Source organism: Lissotriton helveticus, chromosome 7, assembly GCF_964261635.1.
Source record: "Lissotriton helveticus chromosome 7, aLisHel1.1, whole genome shotgun sequence".
NCBI lineage: Eukaryota > Metazoa > Chordata > Amphibia > Caudata > Salamandridae > Lissotriton > Lissotriton helveticus.
In genome coordinates, this window is record NC_136068.1 from 1,524,558,590 (window position 1) to 1,524,574,352 (window position 15,763).

The following is a 15,763-nucleotide window of genomic DNA, read 5'->3' on the forward strand; positions in this document are numbered from 1 at the left end:
CCACTCCACCAAATTGTGCGTGGCTTTGTAGTCAAGCACTCAAGGGACAGTACGCGCAGCACGGATGTGTTGGCCCAGATAGCTGCCCTGATACATTTTTTGATCATTCCCTGTCAGGAGACTTACTTGAAGAGAAAAGGGAACGCTTTGTTGTTTTCCCTGCAGACCAAGGTCACAAATAGCCATTGGGTCCACTCTCCAAAGGCATTCAGGTGAATCAACTAACAGGATATGTGTCTTAGCCATATGGTATCTGCATGTCTAGATACCACATTCAGATGCCATATGGATAAGACACAAACATTTTCTTGCAGCGATTGCAACAGGGTGTAAACACTGAAATCCTAGGAGACCTTTCACCTACTCATTGCTGAAAAGCTCAGGAATGCCCTCTGTAAAGTATGAGAGAACTAAAGATCCACACTGATGAGGCGTGGAAAACAAGAACTGATACCAGCATAAGCCTTATATCTCCCAAAGTCATCACATCCTATATGAGTGAAGTCGTTGAGGCTACACAACGCCATCTAGCAATGCTGGAGAACTATTGCTGTGGGAAAAGTTTCCATATCCAGCTTGGCACCTGGAGGATATTCATAAGACAAAGTAATCTGTGGAAAAATGTATCCATCAAAAGTACTACTCGTGCTCGTGAGGTCTATGTATTAATTAAGATTTGAGGTATCCCTTTTGAACCCCCTGTAACACCAAACTCCATCCGTGTTTTGCAAATAAAATGGGAAAATCATGAACATGTGGAATAGATTTTGTAAGATGGAAACATCTGCAAGAGTTACATGAATAAGTGGCACCTTCAAAGCTGGAGACCCTGATCTAGCTAGGCCTATAATGCAACATGTCTACATACTTGCCTGTGGACTGGCGGTCTTTGAGACTTGTAGAAGTAATTCTTCTGAGACCCACTGCTCACCTGGGCAGTTAAGGGCCCAACTCTCTGTCCAAGAGCCCAGAATCGGATGTATTCATACAGCTCCAAGTTAACTTGCACCTGAGGCAACCAAGAAGAGAGAGTCAGTCGTATTAACCCTTGTCTCAATCAACTTAAAGACAAACGAGTGTGTGGGAGGTAATAAGGCTTTCACATAATCTCCCATGAAATTCAACCGCTCCCTGCAAGAAGTTAGTGCTGAAGCACCTAGGATAGGTACATGCCCTACTCCTATCCTGCTTCACGCGGATGATGCAGTCTTTATTTCAAGGACAGTAAATGGGCCAGAACGGAATAGTCATTAGTTTGTAATTTTTATGGACGATAGAGCCCTTAAATTTAATTTAGGGAAACCTTCTTTATGTCCTGTGGGAATAAGGAAAGACCCGGGAACTGTTTTTATGTACATGGAAAAAAATTAACAGAGGTTCAAACTTTGAATTATTTAGGTTTCACACTTTTCCCAAAAAGTAATTCTATGGCAGGACCGGAGGCGAGGTTTATGCTCTGCTTTCTTTATTTTCCAACACCAGCTGATTTAACATTACAGAAAAAAACTCTCTTTTCTAGGAACCCCAGGGAAAGGGCAGTCCAAGAGGTCAGCCAATAAGCATCCACGCATTGTAGGAGAGTAGGGTCTGCTTCCTATGGTTACCCCCACTTTTTGCTGTGATTGTCTGGTTTTTCGACTTTAGTGTGGCTGTGGACCTGCTAATCAGGCCCACAGCCCAGCTGTTCTCTAAATTGATATCATGTACCTTAGGTACATACCAGATTGGTTACTCGGTCACCCTTGTGAGCCCCTGTATAGTGTGCCATAGGTACCCAGGGCATAGGTGCACCCTAGGCATACCAGGGGCTGCAGCATGTATTGTGCCACCCCTGGTTTGCCTTCCAAACTCACACCACAGATCTGTTCACACAGCCTGGGTAAGGTGGTGTAATCACCCCTTACTTAGATATAGTATACCTATATCTATATATACATATAGACACATATACACCTATAAGTCACTCCTATGGCAGGCCTTGACAATCCTGGAGGCAGAGTTCTTAGTTTTACTTGAGAGGGTGCCCTAGCATGAGCTGAACCCCTTTGCAGCTTTCCGAACCATCTCCTTATAACTAATCTATGATATAGCCAAACCATATACTCTTAAGTGCCTTATAATCCTCGCGGTTAATGCTAACTTTGGTTTGGCTTTATCAAAACATATTGTGTAAGGTGTCAAACACTTTGGAATACTCCCCCCCCCCGTCAGTTCTGGCGGTGGGGGTAATATTCCACTCTTCTAAAGGGAGAAGACATGTAGTTACTGGTTTACCCGGTTAAAGTTAAACAGAGCCCCAGCATCACAAAATGGATGCTGCTGCCAAAGACACGAGTCTGCCCTCCTGCTGCTGGACAAAACTCCGGCAGGGGAGGCTTGGACAATAGGTTTCCTGTCCAGGGAGGTGCTGGCACCTCCCCAGACAGGCTTTAGTGTATTGGGGCAGGGAGGGTTGCATTTAGTGAATGCTTTTCAGACACTGCCTGGGGCACACTAGGTGCTCCATGCATTTCCCAGTTCAAACCGGTTGCTGGGGCACTCAGCCCCAGCTCTGGCGCGAAACTGGACAAAGGGGAAGGGGTGTAACCACCCCCACCCCAGGTCCACACATAGGAGGGACCTTAAAGTTAGTCCAACCCCTAAACGTAATATAAGTATAGGATCCCAGTCCCTAGGACTTCAGTTTACACTGGACGAAACTCTGAAACATATATCCTGGACCTTCGACATTCCATTTCGACTGGAAGACGGAAGACATCTCCCTTGTGGTCAAGGAGTGACCACCCTGTTCAAACAGGCACCAAAAGCACGTTTGCCGGTCTGCATTTTCGAGGCTCCCGCTGAATCCCGAAGAATATGCGACACAGGACAGGGACTTCAAGACATCTCTGACCCCGACCTTCGCTCACAGCAAAGCTGAGACCCGACACGAGAGACGTGGGACCGGAACTCCTGTACCTCCTGCATTTTGCTACCTGCATCGACTACCCGAGGTATTCTGAAGTTGTGCATTGGGGTGCTTGAAGCCCCAGATCCGAGCACCTTTTGCACCGAAGCTCAGAGCTTTACACTCCACGAGTGGCCCGTGGGCTTGCTTTGTGCATTTCCGCTCAACGTGTCTTCGCGGTTTCTAGTCCATTGGCTAGTGAGCCCCCAAGAAGACAATCCTTTATTTCAACTTGCTTTCCTGGTTGCTCCAGGCTTGCTCCAACTTCCCTGCAAAGGAAAAGTTCCACAGACCTTGCTGGTCTGCACCGAAGCCCATCTCAACATCCTGCGTGGGTTGAGTTTGCCAATGCTTATTGGGTCCAATCCGGATAACGACACCGCAAACTACTAGATCCTTCGTGGGACAGCTCGAATCCAGCGTCTGGTCATCGTCGACGCGTCCTGGTCCTCGTGGCAGAAGAGACAAACTTCGCCTTTTCACCTGAAATCAGCCGACATATGGTGGCATCTTTCTATCGCCGCCCTGGTCACTGGCAAGTGGCCCAGACTCTGTCTCCTCTGCTTTCAGGTTCTTCAGATCTTCGATCCACCCTTGGATCCACCCGGACACTTTTCCTCTGGTCGCCTGCAGCACTTCTTTGCAGATCTCCATTGAAATCGACGACGAAACCCGACACCAAAAGAGACCTATGCACCTGGCTTCCGTGGGTGAGGTAACACAAGTACTCTGGTAGTCTCAAGGGTATTGGCCCTCCTAGTGTCTAAGTCCAAAAGGGTTCCATCGTAGTTCATTTAGAAGTGTCCTTAAATTGTAAACTTGTAACTTGTTCATTTCAGATAGAAATTTTTTATTTATTTATTTATTTCATTTATATAGCGCAACAGCTACCCAACAAAGGGTTTCCCGGCGCTAGTGATCCAGTGTTTTGATTGATTCAGGTCTTTAGATGTTGAACAGCCAGGTTTTTAAGGCCTTCCTGAATTTCATATAGTTGATTTCCTGCCGAAGTGTCACCGGGAGAGTGTTCCAAATTGAGGGTCCAAGATATGAAAAGGATTTTCCGCCCATTCGTGCCAGCCTGATTTTTGGAATCACAAAGTGATTGGCCGTGGCTGAACGAAGGGTTCGAGATGGGCGGTAGGGATGTATTAGATTTTGTAGGTACTTGGGTGCACTGTTGGTAGAGATCTTATGCATAAAGCATAAAGATTTAAACTTCACCCGATTCTCGATTTTCAGCCAGTGCAGTTCGCGGATATACTTGGTGGTAGGTGTGGAGATGGGAATTTTCCACAGTAATCTCGCGACTGCATTTTGCACTGTCTGTAATCGGCGGGTTGTAGCCTTATTGGCCCCCAAGTATAGCACATTAGCATAATCGAGTCTGGAGGTTATTAAAGCATTGATGACAGTTTTTTGAGTATTTTTGGGCAGCATCCAACACATTTTTTTCAACCACTTTAATATCGCAAAACAGGTAGCTGACGTCTTCGCAGCTTGTTGATTAAGATTAAGCGATTCATCAATGATGACCCCAAGGTTGCGGGCTGATTTGACTGGGATCGGGGGGGTACCCATCTCGTCTGGCCAGTGTTGGGGTCCCCAGAGCTCTTTGTTCTTACCTAAGACAAGTAGCTCAGTCTTCTCACCATTGAGTTTGAGACATTTTTTTCTCATCCACTCCACGATCTTGGTTAAGCCGAGTTTAAGTGAAGAGGTGTTATTAGACTCTGTAGATGATAGAGAGAAGATAAGCTGAGAATCGTCAGCATAGGAGAACATAAGTAATCCAGTCTCTTCTATCATTTTGGGCAGCGGGCTCATATAAATGTTAAAAAGTAACGGGCTCAATATGGAGCCCTGAGGTACCCCATGTTTAAGAGTCATAGTGTCAGAGCAGGCGGACTGAGAGAAGACTTGGAAAGTGCGCTGTTCCAGTAGGGATTTAATCCAGTTACAAGCTGCGCCCCTGATACCTATGGAATGGAGTGTTTGTTCAAGAACAGAATGTGACACAGTATCAAATGCTGCACTGAGGTCGAGTAACAGCAAGGCTACCGTTTCTCCACGGTCCAGCATTAGACGGATGTTTTCAGTGACGCCTAACAAGGTCGTCTCTGTGGAAAAGCCTGTGCGGAATCCTGATTGATGGAGGGGTAGCAAATCATGAGTGGTAATAAAATCAGTGAGAACCCTATGAACATGTTTTTCTAATATTTTTGCAAAGGTGGGTAACAGAGAGATAGGTCTAAAGTTGGATGGCAGATTGGGATCTGCTCCCATTTTTTTCAGCAACAGATGAATCATCGCGTGCTTCCACTCATTCGGTACAGTTTCTTCCTGTAAGGATTTATTAAGAAGATTGGTGATTATATCCAAGGCCCCGTTACTGAGTTATTTTAGGACCGGGCAGGGTAGTGGATCATTGGGTGAGCCTGATTTGATAGTATTTAATAATTTACGAACCAGGTCAAGGTCAAGCTTCGGCCAGTTGTTAAGAATGACGGGAGGTGTCACGTCAGAAGAGGGTGGACAGGAAGACAGAACTGCTTCAGCAGGGGTGATGGAATCTGAAGTATCAGTTTCGAAACTAGTATCAATAGGTGGGGTAGGAGGCAGAGTCAAATGAGTCTTGACCAGGTCGATTGTGTCTTGTTCTATGCCCTGATATATTTTGTCCACTTTGTCGACAAAAAAAAACGCAAGGGAGTCGCATTGTAGTTTATTAAGGTCTGGCGGCGATTGTATAGTGAGGGAACCAGCTAGTTCTCTCACGGTTTTAAAAAGTGTTTTAGACTGGCCAAGAGCCTCTGTTATTTTTGTACAGGCATGTTCAGCTTTAGCTTTAGCACATAGCCTCTGGTAATTTGAAAGTTTATTTTTATAAGCTAATTTGGCATCTGGACAGTAGGTTTTTCTCCATTTCCGTTCTGCATTTTTGCAGCTGCTTTTTTCTTGTTTTAGGGTCTCAGTGAACCAAGGGGCGGGAGGGCGGTGGGAATTTTGTTTTAATTTTGTTTTGGGTAGGGAGGAATCGATTGCTTTTGTAAGCCAATTTTGGACAGATGTTGAAAACTCTTGTACTGTTGATTTTGTCCTTCAAGAAAGGAGTTGAGGTTTTCCATGTCAAGCTTTTTCCATTTCCTGACTAGTTGCGTAGGTACCGGTGCATTATCCTTGTTAGAAAATTTTACAAGAAGGGAGAATTTAATCAGAAAATGGTCTGACCAGGGCACTGGTAAGGCAGTGTGTGTAAATATGTCAGTTAAGTTGGAAAAGATGGGATCCAACAAGTGACCGGCTCTATGTGTGGGGCCGGAGTTCTTTAGGGTCAGATTAAGGGATGCTAAATCCGCTATAAAATCATTGGCTATTAAGCAATCCTCTTTCTCCAAATGTAAATTCGTATCCCCCAAAATGGTGAAGTTGGCCATTTTCATAACTAGAGGACCAATGAGTTCTAACAGGTTTGGTAGCCATTTAGAGGCGGCTCCTGGCGGCCTATAAATAAGTGCTCCAGAAAAGGTAAAGTTAGGTGTAAGTGAGAGTTTGAAAATTGCGCCTTCGCAACCTTCACATGGGAGCTTGCTGAATTCACAATTATAACTATTTTTGAAAACAATTGCTATTCCTCCACCTAATTTCTTTTCACGGTCCAGTCTAACAATAGCATATGTGTCAGGGAGTCCCATGGCTAAGTCTGGGCCAGAGCTATCCTGAAGCCAAGTTTCAGTTAAGAACACAGCGTCAGGCGAAAGTCAATGGTAACCCGCGGCTGTGTTTAGACAATGCACGCGTCTCCCGTGGGCCTCCTACATCCTAACCATAGGTTGTTTAGAGTAGCCCCAGCGATTCTACAGCCCCCATGCCTGCTTTCTAATTCTCATCTGGTTCTTATACCACTATTTTAGTATATGGTTTGTGAGGCCCCTAGGGCATAACGTATACTGTGCAACTTATCGTATGCTAATTAAGTAACTTGTATTGTACTTTTACCTCTGACCTCACAAAGAGTGCAGAGGGGTTGTGTTTAGAATAAATACATATATATTTGATATATACCTTGTGTGGTGGGCTTTCATTTGGTACTCAAAGGATTATAAAAGGTAAAACAACTAGCTAAATTCGCTCTCTGAAGTGTTAGCCTGAAGACTGCTCGCCATTGCTACCCCTAGGATAGCTTTCGATAAGGTTGACTTTACAACCACCATCAATAAGGGTCGATTAGACTGGTGCAAGGTGCCCACTAGAACTAGTGGACATCATATGCCAGGCTAACTTCTCACACACATGTGCTCAGGGTCCGGTGAATGCTGGGATATCTCCTCTTTCTATTCCTGTTCACCAGCAGATAAGTAGCTTCCATTATACTCTATGTTCATGGCACTATTTCCTTGTGTTTTTACATAGTGGTGACTTGTATTTGGTGTCATTGCGCGATCGCTGTGTTCCACTTCTTCATATGTTGATTGGGGTTTTTGCTAGCTGTGTGTATTTTATGCGCTGAGCGCGCGAGCGCTGTGTTTTTATTCTCAATATTTTGATGCACAACAGAGTGCTCCCGAGAGTCCTGCAGACATGCTTGTCCCAGAGGATTTAGTCCATCCCCGTTCCTCGATGTGGACACCGAGCGAGAAGGTGACGCACTTTGTTGCCAGCAGAATGAGGAAACCCCTAGAGAAGGAAGTTAGGGCCTGCTTGCGGGCGGAATGCCGCGGCCTGCCCTTCCGGGCAAGGTAGCTGACACCCCCGAGATAGATGCCAGAATGGCCACTTTCCTCTAAAAGTATATTCGCGATCCCAAAAAAGGGATCGATAGGTCCTGGAAAGTTTGCCAGGACAAGCTCCTGGACGCCTGTGGTCCCCTCACATACATTTTAGATCTGGCTGAGGAGAAAGCCTCTGGTTCCACTCTTTCCCCAGAGTCAGTCTCCGGCTGGGCCCAGCGAGCTATCGTTTTCCTGGGGAATGCCAACTGTGCCAAAGCTGCTCCTTGTTGCTTAAAGTGGACCCAAAGCTAAGGGACTTGGCCTCTTCGGAGGCGGGAGCAGTGGCGGATGGAGGACTTTTCGAAGAGCCCTTTGTGAAGGAGCTCACAAAATTCGTGTCCACCTTCACCACTCTTGATAAGGCGCATGCCTCCATCAAAAGTGTTCAACCCAAAAGTTTTTCATTGGGGTCGGTCGTGGCCGGGGGCGCTCAACCGGCCGCTTCTATACTCAAGCTCCCAACAAAGGCTTTAAGAAGGCGGGTGACCAGCCCAAGCAAGAATTCTTCCAGTCTCGCATACACGGAAGAGGCAGAAGCGCCATAGGAGGAGGCAGACGCCAGTTCCAAAATCAATCAGGTGAGTCTCTCCCCTTACCCCCATTTGCAGGTGGGGGGCAAGCTGGCTTTGTTTGCTCACAATTGGGAGACTATTACTGCGGATTCTTGGGTTCTTCAGACCATAGGAGGTTTTCACATAGAGTTCTACGGGACCCTGAGGCAGGATTGCCGTCCACGACCTCTGGTATTCACGTCCGCGCAGACGGCTCTGGTGATCGAAGAGGTTCACGATCTCCTACACCAAGGGGCGATAGTGGGCTTCTCCCTCCACCCAAGCGGTTTCTTAAGCAACATCTTTTTAGTGGACAAGACAGACGGGGGTCAGCACCCGGTTATCAATCTAAAGGAGTTCAACCGCTGATTGGTTTACCCCCATTTCAAAATGGAGGGAATCCACCTGCTGCGCGACCTCCTGCGCCCAAACGACTGGATGGTGCGCCTCGACCTGAAGGACGGTTAGCTTTCCGTCCGGATTTTTCGCAACGCATCGCAAGTTTTTTCAATTCCTGTGGAAAGGCCAGGTTTACGAGTTCACAGCGCTACCTTTCGGTCTTTCCTCTGCTTCTTGGTGCTTCACCAAGGTGCTCAAACCTGTGGTGGAGTACCTCAGAGCAAGAGGCTTCCGTCTCCTCATTTATCTCGACGACATCCTTCTCTTGGCTCAGTCACAGAGCAACTACGGACGACGGTGCATCTCTTGCAGAGCATGGGTTTTGTCATCAATTCGAAAAATTCCCTCTTGATTCCGGCCCAATAGATGTTTCTAGGGTCTATTATAGACTCGGTCAAAACAACAATAAGTCTCCCCTCCAGGAAAGTTTCCAAGATTCGGCGGGAGCTCAGACGCACGCTGGCCTGGCCCACCACCTCTCTCTGGCAAGTAGCCAGAGTGGTGGGCCTTCTTTCCTCCTCCATACAGGCCATCCCCTGCACTACAGGGCCCTATAAAGGCTGAAAGCCAGTCACCTCAGGAAGGGTTTGCAGTACTCGGAACTCGTTCCCCTCATGGACGATGTGAGGTTAGAAATGCAGTGGTGGCTGGACCATATGGAGGCCTGGAACGGGAGGGCCATTTTTGGCTCAGCTCTGGACATCGTCATAGAGTCGGACGCCAGCAAGCTGGGCTGGGGATCACGTTGCGGGGACTCCTTTTCCGGAGGAAAATGGTCCGCAGACGAACAGCGTCTTCATATCAATAGCTTGGAACTTCTTGCCGGTTCCTTTGCCATCAAGTGCTGAACGAAAGACAGGATCAGCTGTCATGTCCTTCTCAAAATGGACAATGTGTCCGCGGTCCGCTATATAAATCTCGTAGGGGACACGAATTCCAAGGTCCTAGCGGACATGGCCAAGGAATTTTGGACCTTTTGCCTGGACAACAGTGTCTAGGTAACGGCGGAGTATCTTCCAGGGGGAGCTAATGTGGTGGCGGACGGGTGCTCCCGAGAATGGTCGGATGTCAGTCTCTGGCAGTTGGATACCAGAGTATTCCAGAGGCTCCACACCCTCTGAGCCCCTTCTCGGTGGACCTCTTTGCTTCTCACCTGGACCATCAGCTTCCCCGTTTCTTCAGTTGGAAACCGGATCCTCTAGCGATGGCGATGAACGCATTCCTTCAGGACTGGTCCCTGGAGACTGGGTACGCCTTTCCACCCTTTGCGATGATCATGACCCTCACCGCGCAGGTTCGCCGTCAGCAGGCGAAGGTAGTGCTCATCACGCCTTATTGGAAGTCGCAAGTTTGGTTTCCAGTTCTTCTGGAACTTTCTTGGGATTCTCCAATCCTTCTACCCCTCGATCACATGATTCTTCGGGATCCCCAGGAGGGCCTCGCCTGTTAGTCTTGCAGAATTGAATGCCCCTCATGGCTTGGAGGATTTCCGGCAAAGTTGGAGACGCCAAGGCTTATCGGGAGACGCTCAGACTATCTTGGCAGCGGCATGGGCAGACGGCACCAACAAACTATACCGTTCGGCTTAGTCCAAATGAGTGGATTTGAGCCTTAGCCGGGGTCAGGATCCCATGGGGTGCGAGGTGGTCCCCGTCCTGAATTTCCCGGCTTCCCTGGCCACAGAGGATTTGGCTTGCCGCACCATAAATTCGTACAGAGCAGCCATTTCGGCGGGCAATGAACCGGTGCAGTGCGCTGCAGTGGGGGAACATCCTTTTGTATGTAAATTATTGAGGGGTATTCGCCTATCCCTTCCTCCCCTTCCTAGGTACTCACACCTGTGGGATGTTAACAAAATTTTGCATCTCTTCAAAACCTGGCCTTCGAATAGGTACCTGTCTCGCAAGCAACTCTCTGCAAAGTTGGCCATGCTCCTTTGTTTTGTCTCCTGCAGGAGGGTTTCTGATGTGAGAGCTCTAGACCTCCCTGGTCTGTTTTTTTTCTCCCCAAGGGGTCACTTTTCATGTTTCTCACCGCACCAAAACTGTCTCCAGGGTAATTTCGTACCCGGCTTTTGATAGACACCCTAAGTTATGTGTGGTGCGTTGTCTCAAGGCTTGTGAGAGCATGACGGATGAATATTGTCCTCCTGGTGTAAACCAGTTGCTGATCTCTCTCAGGAATCCCTTCAAGGCTGTGTCTTCTCCCACCATTGCAAGATGGGTCAGATGGGTCAAGCGGGAAGCGGGCATTGACATCTCGCACTTCGGTGCACATTCAGTGAGAGGAGCGATGGCCTCCAAAGCCTTTACCCTCGAAGCTTGTCTCGAGGATATTAGCAATGCCACTGACTGGTCAGCAGACTCAATGTTTAAGAGATTCTATTTTAAACCGGTCATTGACATGGCTTCGCTGGTGGTGGACAAGCTTTGAACGAGCATAATCCTCGACTCCGGTCCTGCCATAAAATGAAAAATTTGCTAGTAGACACAAAGGAAAGTTTCAATTCTATTAAGGACTCAGAGGCGAGGATTATTCCCTCCCAGAGATCCTGAGGAGTCAGTCACTCTCTCCCACCCTAGCTTATGTATCAATACGCCGTAAGGTATAAGTATTGGTCTCAATATTTTTTGTTTAAGGTTGTTACTATTCAAAAGTATAATTGTATTCGTATTAACGATTGTGTATCCTTGTATCTTTTCTGATAATATTGCTCCTTATCGATGTACTACCTTTGTGAGCCTCGTGTTGGTTAAGTTCTGGTTCATTCGATATTCTCTTACTTCTTTCAGGACCAGACACATCTAAAACGGACTAACGGAATTCGTTAAACGGCTAGACGGTTCGCAGTCAAGAAAGAGGAGATATCCCACCATTCCCCGTACACTGAAGTCATGAGTGGATGCTGATTGGCTGACCTCTTGGACTGCCCTTTCCCTGGGGTTCCTGGGAAAGAGAGTTTTTTTCTGTAATGTTAAATCTGTTGGTGTTGGAAAATAAAGAAAGCAGAGAATAATCTTAATAGAATCGAAACTTTCCTTTGTGTCTACTAGGAGATTTTTCATTGGTCAGCACATATGGAGATAGCTAAATTAATTTTTGTAAGGGGTATATCAGTGATTTTTAGATATTCCAAGAAGATAGGATGAGAGATATGGTGAAAGTTGTATAAAAGGAAATGCATACCGGTAGCTCTGTATAGCTCCCCGCTGAGGGGCGGAGATAAGTATCCTTTGGTAAAAGTGCAAGAAAAACTATTTTTACGAAGATTATTGGGTGTACACAGTTCAATTTCCACCTTAATCATACATAAAAAGAGACCATTCAAACAAGTATATTGTGAACATAACATGGCATCTGGTCAAAGGAGGGCACATATTTACCAGGGAGGTCATTAAGGACTGTTTAGGTTTGGATAATTCAGAAAAAAAATCCCCTGGCTACAAAATGTGAGATATTTGTTATTAGAACTAGGGGAAAACCTGAACGCTTTGGAACCTCATGGTATTTTGAAATACAGCAAAAAAGATATTAAAGTTATTCTTTCTATGGGGCGTGGCCAAGCAACATGGCCGACACGACATGAGCCTCTTGAGCTCCCGGCTCGTCCGCCCATAAATCCTTTTAAAATCCTGTAAAAAGCAACCATAAAAAGGAGAATCGATCAGCCAGAGCGGCGAAGAAATACAACGGCCCTTATACCCTGAGCAGCGAGGAACAAGGAGGCCACTGCTTGGGCCTGCAGGAGGAGGTGGCCTACGGCGTAACTCGCTCATCGCCTGCACTTCTTGCCACCCAGCTGTTATCAAGCCTGTGGATGACTGAGCCCGAAGTGGTCCCATTGAGGACGGGAATGGTGACCCTGGTTGGGGCCTGAGAGGCGGGGCGGCTGTGGCTCCTATCTACGGTCCCCTCTGCAGCGGCTGCCAGTGGGACAGAGCTGGTGTGCAGGCGGCAATTCAGAGGGGGCCCTATTATCACCTCATGCCCGGCTGCAGATATCGGCGACGATTAGACCCTTGTGGTTTCGGGGAGAGATGAGGGCCCATTTTCCCGACAAGGCGACTTGAAACGCGCCCACGGCACGGAGCAGTAGGCGGGCACAGCCGGGGGCACACATTGCACCAGATGGAAGTCTGAACAACGCGCACCGCCTGCTTGCGACTGCTGATATCGGAGGGCCTGGAGGACTCGGCAGGCATGATCGGGGATCCCCGCATGCGGTGACCCACGCAGTGGCCGAGCTTGGTACAAGGGGTGGAGGCGGCCCGAGATGGCAGAGAGACTGATGGAGATCATCATCACTTGGAGATACTGAGGGGCGCTGCGGCTGGCATTTTGCAAGGCCCGGTTCTGAGCTTGGAGGCGGCCTGGAATGGTGCCTGCTTGTGAGTACCAATGGACTGAACAGCAAGAGTAACAAGTATTTGCAATGCAATAGGTCTCTCATTTACAAGAGTTTCAGCTACTGGCATTGTAAATGACAATGCCTTTTATTTAAGAGTTGTTTTTTTAAAACAGATCAATAAAAGGCACAATGACAATACCTTAAACTTTCTCAAATGTGTGACCTGTTGCATTGCAAATGTGTTTGTTCTATAACCATTTTTAAAAGCATTAGGAGAGTGCATGTCCTGCTTGCAAAAGCAGGCAGGACAAAGCTATTTGAGGAAAATAGTCCTCGGAGGCTTTTATGAAAGCCTACAGAGTAACAACACATGTAACAAGGGGTGTCGCCATGAGATTTTACAAAATGCGACAAGGCGGTACTAAAGCGAGACTACTAAGCCAATTGACCAATCAACAGCTATAGTTTATAGTGGACAATGACAAAAGCCAATGTAAAATATAGGTGGAGGGTGGGTAGAGCTTCAAGTCCCTACCTGAATATAGCATGCCTTGCAGAACAGTGCATGCGCTGCCCAGGGTCGACCTAAAAATCTGATAATTAGGCGGCATATGATGAACTACCTCGGTATGAGTGATTGTAGTGGACAAAAGGGGAAACAAATATTAAAGTAGGATAAATATATGAGTGGGGGATGGATGGTTGAGTAGGCAGTTGAACAACTGAGAAGTGGATGGAAGGTGGATAAAAAAGTGGATGCCAGTTTTAGTAGGTGTGTGCATGAATGCGTAGGTAGATGAATGGGTGGATGCAGGGCGAATGTGTGAATAGTTATAGGATTGTGCGAATGGATGTATAGAATGAGAAGGAGGGTATGGATGGATGACAGTAGTTCAATGGGCTGATAGATGTGACCGGAAGGTGCATGGATGTATACCTGGTGAACTGTGAATGGGTAGGTGGATAGGAAGTTGTTATATGTTTAGTTAAACAGGTTAAACGAGTACGAGTACATGTTGTTGGTGGATGAGTGATTAGAATTGCATGGGTCAGGGAGGAAGTCAATAGTGGATGATTGAGCATGTGAATAGATTAGTATGGAAGAGAGGAGAATGGTGTATTGTTAAATGAATGATGAATATATGTAGGCAAATGAGTAAACAGGTGTTTGGTGGATGAGTGGGTAGGTAGATAAATGAAGTGTTAGACGGATGGATGAGTAAGGAGGTGGATGCATAAGGGATGGATAGAAAAAGTTGGAATCATGGAGAGTTAATTGTATTGGTGAGTGGTGCGTTTTACGCTCCCACTTCTAAAAAGTTACTGTGGTGAGTGTGTGAATAGGTGGATAAACTGTGAATAGGTAGATTCATTGTGAGTTGACAGGTAGTTGGATCAATGGGTAGTGAGTGAACTAACTGAAGGGGAGGGTGAGTGAGGAGGAGGATGAACAGGTGGGTAAGCTGGTGCGCTGTGCATGAATGTGTGGCTAGGTGGATGAATGTGCAAGTGGAGAAGCGCTGGAATTTATGTGCGAGTTTAGCTTGAATTAAATATGTGTGTTATGGACATGTGCGTAATCTGGGAGTGATTATCGACAGGGGTCAGACAATGCATTGTCAGGCCAACAAGGTATCGTCTACCTGCTTTACCATCATGCGCTGGCTGAAAAAGATCTTATGGATGCTGCCCAGTGACACCCAGAGATCTGTGGTGAATGCCTTGGTCACCTCTCGGTTGGATTATGGCAACATACTCTACCTGGGGCGACCAAGGCAGTCATTCAATGCCTCCAACTTGTTCAGAATGCCGCGGCGCGCCTTCTCAGTGGCTGTCGCAGAACTGATCATATATCGAGTCACCTTCGTGACCTTCACTGGCTGAGGGTGGACAGTCGAGTGAAGTTCAAGGCGCTCAGTTACATGCATAAGATCAGGAGAAAGTTGGCTCCTAGTTACTTGCAAACCTTGGTGAATTTTTATTCTCCTGCCCGTTCCCTTCGTTCCTCCTCCCAAATTTTTTTTACTGTTCCTAAGTTCAGACTTTCCCGAATGGGCGGAAGATCCTTCGCCTATTTTGGGCCCAAGCTATGGAACTCCCTCCCTTACGATATTCGCTCAGAGGACTGCTACAATCGCTTTCGCAAGGTCGTCAAGACCTGGCTTTTTGATCAATAACTCTGTGGCCTCACTTTATCTTCTGCTAGTTGCATTATCTCAGCGCCGGGAAACCCTTTCGGGTAGCTGTCGCGCTTTAAAAGCAATTAATAAATAAAATAAATAAATAAATAAGGTGACTACAGGATGAGTAAGTGGATAGCAATGATTAGGTGAATTTATGATTAGTTGGTGTATAAGTTGGAGAATAAACAGGTTTATCCGGTAGATATTCTTATGTGCAGAGGGAATATCCCACAAAAGAGGACTGGGAAACAAAGACGAGAGCGGACAGACTCGAGGCACTTTACCGCGGTTGGGAAAGTGAAAACGACGTAACCCAATACTGGAATGCAGCTAATTTGAAGGAAATAAATATATTTTAGCACATGTTGGGGCCAAATGCAAGTGTAATCCGAATCAGTGACAAAATTGATTGGAACGGAATGAGAGAAAGTTAAGCACTGGTTGGCAGTATTGAGATCAAAGTTGTCATCAACGCCATTGACCCTGTCCTTGTCGACGAGATCATCGAAACAACAGCATCATCAAAATCATTGTCAGTATTCTCGTCATCAATGAGAATATTG

At 46.8% G+C, this 15,763-nt stretch overlaps 1 protein-coding gene across 3 annotated transcripts in view; it reads right to left on the minus strand.

Annotated features, from left to right (window-relative positions):
* The window catches only part of TMEM143 (transmembrane protein 143), a 229,327-nt gene that overhangs the window by 64,507 nt on the left and 149,057 nt on the right, over positions 1–15,763 (minus strand). For all 3 annotated transcript variants that reach the window (XM_078654969.1, XM_078654970.1, XM_078654971.1), the window contains exon 5: positions 873–1,009. In XM_078654969.1, coding sequence (XP_078511095.1) covers positions 873–1,009 — 137 coding nt within the window. The remainder of the gene's footprint in view (positions 1–872; positions 1,010–15,763) is intronic.